General features: G+C 37.7%; 1 protein-coding gene across 1 annotated transcript; it reads right to left on the bottom strand.

Moving 5' to 3' along the window:
- Positions 1 to 428: 428 nt before the first annotated feature.
- Positions 429 to 5,728, bottom strand: ugt5d1 (UDP glucuronosyltransferase 5 family, polypeptide D1). Its single transcript, XM_035666299.1, has 3 exons — positions 3,858 to 5,728; positions 3,050 to 3,763; positions 429 to 2,499 (listed from the first exon to the last, which is right to left on the bottom strand). Exons 1-3 carry the CDS (start codon positions 4,149 to 4,151, stop codon positions 1,915 to 1,917), a joined length of 1,593 nt encoding a protein of 530 aa, XP_035522192.1. The 5' UTR covers positions 4,152 to 5,728; the 3' UTR covers positions 429 to 1,914.
- Positions 5,729 to 9,705: the final 3,977 nt, after the last annotated feature.

The raw sequence follows: 9,705 nt of genomic DNA, 5'->3' as shown, positions 1-9,705 counted from the left end.
GAGCAACTCAGATGAGTTTGTATTTGTTTAAATAAAACAGACTGGTTTACATTTATTGGTTTGGCTTGTTTCACCACGTCATTAAATTGTGATTTACACTCAAGAAACAATTCAGTTCTTTCATTTATTCGGTTTTAATTGTAACTCGTTCATCCTTTTTTAAAGCACTGTGTCAGGTCTATGGCCTCTTCAGATTCACCAAGCTGTGGTGATTTTGAATTCATGTTGGTTGCAATGGACTACAATGGTGATAAGTTAAAACTGCTCCTGTAGCTTACCTTACTACTGTCTATCTATATGACCAGTGTCCCAAACAAACAAAATATGGCTTATTAAAAAAGTGTATCCAGCTGCAATAAGCGTAATACACAATGGTGTTGTGAAATAAACTAGTGGCCCACTCCAGCATGGACATGTTGCAGCGAGCAACTATGTTAACAAAGCACAGCTGCTCCTTAATAACTAACTACCTAATAAAAAATACATTTTATTTGTAAGAAAATACACAATATAGTGAAATAATGTGAAAAACGATAAGGTCTATTAGTATTTCCAGTCAAGTTTAAATCAAAAGCCAAACTGAGACGAATCAATGAGTACTGGATTGTTACAAATGTATGTGTATGTGTATCAAATCATTGACCATGAAAATATAATTCATAACTGCCAGAAACAGGTAGACACTCCTACAAGGTGGTGTATGATCATGATGTATTGTATTAACTTGGCAGGGTTGCGATCATTTATTTGACTTTCCCATATTTATTTGATTCACAACAGACTTTTCCGGATTACAAGACATTAAAATCAACACATGCCACTACACCTACACACACACCCACACACACAATTCTTCTCTATTTCATCATATGTGTTTCTTTTGAAAGTTATACTTAATGTGGTTCCAAGCCTTATAAATCACCTCACTGCCTTCGTACCTTTGAATATTTTCACAGATTTGCTTTCCTCATCAGCAAACGGAGGAGTCTCAAGCAGTGCATCGCAGAATTATTAGTGAAATGTAATTTAGCTTGTAGTAGCATTTACCAAGACAACCTCACTCATCTTATAAATCAAAACCATATGAGCTTATGCTTTATCAAAGAGAGTTTTCCTTTCCAGCCACTGATTGTTTCAAAGCATCTGTTTTTGGACTGTTTGGGAAAGGGAAATGGTTTTAATACGATCTATATTCTGAAATTATGATTTTCCATAGTCATTTTTGAGGTTTGTCTTCTTGGTGGCATTAATTTTAGTTTAGAAGATGATGTAATTTATATGGATTGATATAAATATAAAGAATAATAAGCAGGACATAATCGATCTCCAGGTTTTCCATAAAACTGGATTGCCTGTGGCGTATTGGTAGGGATACATGTGTTCTTGATATTGAGATTATCTTTGCTGTTTCTCACACAGTCATATACCACAGGCATCTAAAAGAAAATACTGTGTTGTCTTTTATTGCATGTACAGTAACAGAAGGTTTCTTTCTAGTTTCTTATCATAATCAAATCTTCCTGACTAGATAATGACCTACAGAATTGGTATCTCTGGCCCAGTGGAAATGTGGCCTCATAGCCTTCCCAAAACAGGCCAGCTGTGATGTCTGGCATATAGTGTGGGCATGTGTTTTAGGATTTAGGGCTTCGGCTGGAATGTGGGCATGTCATGTGAGGCCAAGACATATGTGAAATGAAGATAAAGTTACAGACTGCAAGACCTAAATTACAGTATTGTGTTCTTAGAGTGAGTTATTGTAGTTTTCAATGCAGAACATCCCCTATTATAGTAGTAATAATAAACAAAAGCAGTTCCTTATGTATTGATCAAATAAGATACTTTACATTTTTGTCTAAGTTCAATGCTTTAAAGAACTAATTGAAGCATATTTCTAAACAATGTTGACTTTAATCAGTGTTGTTTGGTTTTGGTCTTTCTTCTACTTCTGCAGCATAGGAACCTGAAAATGGCCAAAGTAGAGAGAAGTAGTACAGTCGTTGCAGTCAGCAATAGCAGCAAGACATCTAAACAGTAGTATGAGTACCAGGGCATCTTATAAGCCTCTGTACGCAGGTGAGGAGCCCCTTTATGGCGCATCACATATTCCACCCAGAAAACGGCCTGATCCATGGGTGTCATTGGCTGATCTCTGTGTAAACAGGACAGTCTTTGCATGTTCTGTGTGTAGCTGTCTTGATGGAGCACGTCGCTGAGACCTTGCTCGAAACTGCGACCGCTAACATCACCTAGCTGAATGATCTTCCCAGCTCCTCTCTCCTGCAGACGGAGAAGGTTGTCATACTGGTCAAAGAACAAGGGAATGCCGAGCACAGGAATCCCATGGTAGATGGCCTCCTGGACTCCGTTGGTTCCTCCATGAGCTACAAAGACTTTGGTATGTGGGTGGCCCAGGAGGTCTCTCTGTGGCATCCAGTCCACTATCAGGGTGTTGTTGCCCAAAGTAGAGGGACGTTCCCCTTTGTGCCTCCATATCACCTGAACAGAAAATTAAAAGAATCATTATGAATTATCTGTATATCTGCACACCAACAGATATATAATATAATAGTGTTATCATTGCTGCAGCCAGCACTCCACTTACCACACTGCAATTATGTAATAATTATACATTTAAGAGCACTTTCCAAGATACTCAAAGACGCTTTACATGACAAATTAAACAAAAGAACCTTGAAAAGTACAAGTCCAGTCCACCATTTGTAACATTAATGTTTAATTCCTTTATAAATGAATCCATTCATTTTATACCCACTCATTACAACTCCCTGGTCAGGCTTTCAGTGTATCATATCGCTATGAATCCCTTATTTTAATTAGATGTATGCCTTGGAGGACTGATTTGTTCACTTAGTATTTTAGCAATTTCTATTTCAAAATTTTAATTTCATGTATTTAGTGATGGGATCATTGCTGCACATTTTGCTGTGAGACTCTCTAGGTCAAAGAAGTTGCATTTGGAAATGCAAATTTTAATCTTTTTAACATTTCATGTCACTGAATAAGTGAATCACTGAGCATGTGTTACCTTCTGAGGCATCTTGGCAAAGACGCTGGCGATTTCATCTGCAACCTCTTTGGGCAAAGCGTTAACCAACGTTCCCAGAGTCATTATGATCACTCCGTGCTCCCCTGCACTCTGAACAAACTCTTCCAGGTCCGCTGGCAGGGGTTGGGCTGGTTTGCACTGGAACCCTCCTATGTAGATGACATTTGGCATTGTGGGCCGAGGGAATTCAAATACAAAATCTGACCTGAACAGCCAAATGTCTGCTTCCTGAAGAAGCGAGATGATGTCACATCCACCCTCAATATATTTATTACAGATGGTATCATAGCATGGTCCCACCATGAATTTCTGCTGGAACAGTATAATGCTGTAGAAAAGCATGTTCTTGACCCTCTGGATGAAATTCATTTTGTCTGTTAAGCCCGATCCTGGCACTGGGATGTAAGAGAGTGGTGAGGGGGCTATCGCAAAGTGACCTTCTCCGCTGGTGATCCAGCGAACATTGAGCACCATGGGCAGTTTGAGATACTTGGCTAGTAAAACCCCTGGTGCTATGGCTGGGTCAGTGAGAACAAGATCATACTGGGAATCCTTTAAGCTTTGGATCATTCTTTCATCATCAAAGATTTGAACAAGGGCCTCAGACCACATTAAATGGGCCTTAGAAATCATAGAAAGGAAATCCTTGGTGAGTTTGAAGAAAGTAAGTGCTGAAGCCCCCTCTCTCTGCGCCTGAAAAGAATTATTAGAAAAAAAGTGGTTAAAAAGTTGATACATGAGTACTAAATGACCCACACAGGGCCCAATATAATCCAAAATGGCTTACCCTCATGTGTTCCTGCAGGTAAATATCAAAAAAGTTCTCTAAACCTTCATCCATTTCGAGGGTAATGGATTTGTAGAGAGGAGACTTTTCTGGGATGTACCAGCTGGTGGAGGCCCTTATCACAGTCATGCTGTGTCCCCTGGCATGAAGTTCTTCCAGCAGGATCTTCATATTGATCCAGTGGCTGCCATCTACTGGGAACACTAGAATGTTTCCTCCATCACAAGGTGGTGTGAAGGAAATCAGACAAACACTGAGGAATACAATTATTCCACACACACTTTGCAATGGCATGGTTCCTAAAATGTAAGACAGAGAAAATGTAACATAAGAGACATCTTCAGCTTCAACATATCATCTGGAAGATCAGGTATGATCTGTAATGAAACAGTTCTGCTGGTAAAATGAACGTGCATCTGCATCTATTTTGTGATGTAACCAGTAGGAAAATTTCAAGCACTGATAAGAAAGTATAGTATGATAATAAGCCACAACATGCTTACATGTTGCACAGCATGCAACATGTTCCTGAAATTTACTTACCTGTGCTCAGGAGTGGCAGCAGTAACCCTATGTGCTCGCAGACTGACAGTCCATCTAAAAGATTCCTTACATAGGAGGACCGATCATCTATGTTGACCTGGAGTTCAAACTACCAGTCACAGAGATGATCGGTCCTTTAACAGGTAAATGAGTTACATGTGACACGTGTCACACAAAGCTATGGTGCTGCCATGAATGTTCTGCAGATAATAAACAAAGTGATGCTTTCTTCTTCGTCATGTCATCATAGTTAGTTAATTTTTTTAAACTTCTGTGTAGTTTAGTTTTGTGAATGTGTTTCTCCCTGTCACGCAAGAACAATGCTTACATCAGAAGAACCTCTGACCTCTTTCATAAGATCATTAGACTGGGTTGCGTAATGTTAACCCACATGAGTTTCACACATACAATGGTAAAAGTGTAAATAAATACCTGCAAAAATTATGAATGGGTTTCTCAGATATAGTACATGTATAAGCTATCATGCCTTTAGCTTGACATGCAGTTATATTCAGGGTTTTGACCTAGAAGTTTGTTTACTGAAATTTGTGCCAAATATAACTGCTATGAATGTAGGTTGCAGGTCTCAGAACTGAACTCAGTTGACCTGAGGAACGTACTCTCATATCAGTGGTGGAGAAGGTCAGATTCTTGACTTGAGTAAAAGTACTAATACCTTGCTGTAAAAATACTCCATTACAAGTAAAATTCCTGCATCGAAAATAAGATAAGATAATCCTTTATTATCCCACAACGGGGAAATTTGGTTTGTTACAGCAGCATGGATAGTGCAAAGAACAAAAGGGGTACAACAAAAGTCAGGGAAATAAATAAAATTAAAGTACTTTACATAAAATATTACTTAATGTATGTAAGTGTGTATTATCGGGATATGTACTTAAAGTACTTAATGTGGAAAAATGGCCCCATTATACAGACATCATCAATACTGATGAATTAATGTTTAAGCAGCATTTTACTGCTGTACGTGGTTGACCTTTTACTATTTTATATAAGCAACTTGATTTTATTATGGATGAATCTGCTGATTGTTTCTTTCATCAGTCTATCTGTGTTTTGGTTTGCAAAATGTCAGAAACTGTCAGAAATGTCCATTACAAAATGATTCAGTTTACTGTAATTAAGATAAACAAAAACAGTAAATCCTCATATTTGAGAAGCTGGAACAATGAGATGTTATCATTTCAACGATTTAAACGGTTAATCAGTAAACCACAAAGCTTGTTAGTCAGTAATCATAATACCGTTTATCTGTGTTCTTGAGTTCACTCTGGTTTCTTTGCTTCTTTCACTGATTTCCGTAAAGACACTCTGGAGGAAAAACAATCTTCCACTTTCCTCACCAGGAAAAAAACAATGTCCACACAATCTCTGCTGGGTCCTATTGTCTGCCCTTTTCTGACGTCTCGCTATTGTGAACTTAATATACCTATATGTAGAGAGAAAAGATCTCTCTTCGCAGGCACACAGTGACCCCCGCCACAAAACTGCAAAGTATTTTCTGTTTAGTCTGGTGCAATTTGGTTGGTGGAAACCAAATTTTATATCCCCACAAAAGGTGGGCTAGGTGTCCATGTGGCAGTCTGGTGTGTGCAGTGCTTTACCAATAAACATTTCTCAATGCATTGATTGTGCCTAACGATTATGTCTTGCATTTCCTGACATTATCAACCGAAGCAGCCACACTTTTAACACACACTACTTAAGTTTCTAATACTCACAAGACTCCCAAGAAAGAGAGCTGGTACACATGAGATGTGGAATTACTCAGTTTCCACCCTTAATCCCACATACAGTAATTGGCAAATGCAATTGCTTTGTTCTTCTTACATCAGTTTCACCATACAGTTTACTAAAAATAACGGCTTCACCCATGCATGATTTAAAGTGCTTGCATGTCAGCTGGAGGAGGATGAAACTCCATGACAATTTATTCCATGACAGATTTCATGATCTAGTGGTCTGTTGATGGAGGAAACACTGTGTCAGGCAGTGTTCAAAGATCTCCCACAGCAAGCGCTAAAGCGGGTAAAGATGTTGTTACCAAGACAACAAAAAAATATTGTTCATGATAACATTTATTACTTTTACTTGAGCTAATTGAAGGATTCATTATTGCATTCATGACACTTCTGAACAAGATGGTTAAACGCTAACGTACGTAGCAACTTGACAAATGCCATCCACGCCTCTGCTACTACCAATTACGTGCTTTATGAGAATAAAATTATAGCCTAGAATCCCTTTGTGCAAACTGGTATTTAACTTATCTCCTACAGCATTAAGCAGACATTACAGGAAGCTGCTCCCGTCAGCTTTTACAGTTTGTGTTCCGTATTTTTCCAGGTGTTTTCTTTGTTTTGTATTCACTCCCCAGCTATATCAAGGAAGGCAAACACACCCACACCAGACCCTAATTTGTTACAAAGTAGGTCTGACAGACTCTGTTCATCAGCTGTCAAATAATTCACATGTAATAACTACTTCAAAATGATTAACTGTGAAATGTGAACAATCAAAATGGCATTAAAGCAAAAAGACACTCAGCCATGCCTAGAGATTTATGCCATGTCATATATCCTATGTATCAGCTTAAGTCTGAATAAATAAAAGTTGCCATTACAGTATCACAAGGGTTTTTGTTTTTTTTGTTACAGTCTGCACAAGCCATTTACATTTGTCAGCAGGGCTCTGGACAGGATAATGACCATGTGGAAACCCAGGGATGTCTGACTCATGCATCTGTGAGAGGTCTCTGCAGCCCCACACATGATGAATGAGAAACAGCTTCAAACCGCTCAGATTATCAGAGCAGATGGACAAATGAATGAGGAGAAGTTTTTCTCACCTGCTTTTAGTTTATTCAGTGACTCGGTCAGTCACCTCTATTTATTTCCTCTGTATCTGAGTTATAGTTTAGAGCTCCAGTTTTAGTTTTGCTTGAGTACACATCAGCCATCCACTGTTTTGTTTTTGAGTTGTGTCGAAAGAGTTTATTTATTAATTAATGATTCTTTTTTCCCTTTTCTTTTTTATTGGTGCAAAAACAAAACATGATGCAAGACTGATAGAAATGGGGATAAAATGTACAAGGACAGAGGAAAAACTGTTATGCACAGAACACAACATATAAAAAACTAAACACACAAGGATGACATTATTATTATTATTATTATTATTATTATTATTATTAACATCATGCAGCTACTCTGATTTAAATTAGTGTAATAACCAAGTGTTTTAGGGTAAATCGTTTAAATATGACACTTGTGTTAATGTGTATGATGTGTAGGAGAGAGAAGACAAATGATAATAATAAAAATACATGTATTGAAAAATAAATAATAAATAGGCAATATGGATATTGGTTTGTGTTATGGGTAGGCAAGTGATATAGATGATAGAGCATGCGCTGTTGGCTGAGTCCTGACCACAGCGGCCCGAGTTTGATTCCAACCTGCGGCCCTTTGCTACATGTCACCCCCCTTCTCTCTCTCTCTCTCTATCCCCTTTCCTGACTATCTTCAGCTGTCCTATCAAAATAAAGGCATAAAAAGCTATTTTTTATTGAAAATATATTGAATAAATAATAAATTAAATTTAAATAGTATTTAAATGCACAGAAAATGTGTTTTCATTCCAAAAAATAAAAAATATAACAGCAAATCAATCACTACACACTGATGTAATAACAAATATATAAACATCCACATCACTATACAGAAGGTAAAGTGATTAAAATGTATGTATTCAAGCAAAGAGGCTTTGATTGAAATAACAAATCTCTGGAACAGTTTAAATAAGATTAATTTCTGTCTAAATCATTGCACCCTTGACAAGGATTTTGAGATTGTTTATTAGCAAACAACCATGGCTATATTTGATAGGAGTGAGTGAAGTATGAACGGGGGAATAAATGCATCTCCAAATTGTTATTGTGTTAGGCTGAGAACGGTAAACTAAAGAATGGAGAGCAGCCCAAAAACACCATCTAAGAACAGCCAAAGTGTACAGAAAGTTTCTCATTCCAAAGGTTGGAGAGGGAGGAAAACTCATTGGCAGCGACAAGTGGAAAATATGTGCAACTTCAACAAATGTTAAGCTGTGAATTTTACTAATCAGTTAACACTCTACATTTGTCAAATCCCATAGCTAAAGGCAAAACCTAATACCAAGTAATACCTAGACTCACCATAAAATGCAGCCTAATCTATTAAATGCAGTATAAATGACAAAGTGAATAAAAGAAATAAAGTTAAAAAAACAACAGGATCAAGAACTTTCTCTCTGAAAGGTCAAATACAAGCTAATTGCTGCAGTTACAGTTGACTTTTCATTGGTTCTTGAAGTTTTAGGATTTTTTTTTCCACATTGAGTGCAGTGCTACTAGCTATAGTGGAAGAAGAATGGAGGATCATGGAGTTGGGACCTGAAGAAGACAAAACTTAAAGAGCAGTAGAAAATCAGGTTGAATTTTGGGGTTTGGCCTTTCCGAGATGGAAGGTTCTGAAGATGGATCAAGGTATTTTGACTTACACAAAAGTTCTTAGTTTTTTGTTGGAAAGATTGATTTTAAATTCAATTAATCATCACTGTATGGACTGTTATCATTTGTTGTTTTTTTTTTATGAGTGAACAAGTAATGTGGTACAATTTTGGAGAATTCTATTGCAAAATCACTTTTTACCCAATAGGGACACACATCAATCTGGTCAGGCAAGTGGAACATTGGTCAATGTCACCATTGTTGTAAGAGCTCTCACACATTCTTGTATTTAGTTTTTTTTCCATGTACAGATGGAGAGAGAGCAGGTATACACTTGCCAAAAGACTCTCCCATTATAGTGACATTCTGTGTGTGTGTGTGTGTGTGTGTGTGTTTGGAGTATAGCCATTTAAGTTTCCTTGGGGTGGAGAAGATGATGATCTCAGTGTGTTGTAGCAGGATCCTGACAGTTGAAGACCTTAAAAAACAAACACAACGGTGTGAGATACACCCAGATGAAGTTTCTCTCTCATGTGCCAACCTGCTCGAGAAAGAAACCTACAGCACATGCAGAATCAGTGTTTCAGTGACGGATGGTTCCTCAGAAAGAATGTCAAGTTCTTTATGAACAAAAAACTCTCTTTAGGTTAGAGACTAACTTTGGTGGGCTTTGGTTTGGTTACTCACACAGGGGGCCTTGCTTTGTAACTCATATGTGCTCGTACAAATACACACAAGCAAACTGACCTTTAATTTTTTCTAGCTTCCTATACACAGCCTAAATTAAAGGACAGATAC

The sequence above is a fragment of the Morone saxatilis genome, unplaced genomic scaffold (genome assembly GCF_004916995.1).
Source record: "Morone saxatilis isolate NCDOM2014 unplaced genomic scaffold, NCSU_SB_2.0 Contig20, whole genome shotgun sequence".
Classification (NCBI taxonomy): Eukaryota; Metazoa; Chordata; class Actinopteri; family Moronidae; genus Morone; species Morone saxatilis.
Note: the sequence above shows the minus strand (reverse complement) of the source record. Positions and strands in the feature narration are given on the sequence as shown.

What these genes read in the sequence shown, in the direction of transcription:
- ugt5d1 (XM_035666299.1), bottom strand. Translation starts at nt 4,151, where the DNA reads ATGCCATTGCAAAGTGTGTGTGGAATAATTGTATTCCTCAGTGTTTGT. An exon ending in ACCTGCAGGAACACATGAGG is followed by an intron (nt 3,764 to 3,857) that starts GTAAGCCATTTT and finishes AATTCTTTTCAG; the next exon opens with GCGCAGAGAGAGGGGGCTTC. An exon ending in TTGCCAAGATGCCTCAGAAG is followed by an intron (nt 2,500 to 3,049) that starts GTAACACATGCT and finishes TTTTCTGTTCAG; the next exon opens with GTGATATGGAGGCACAAAGG.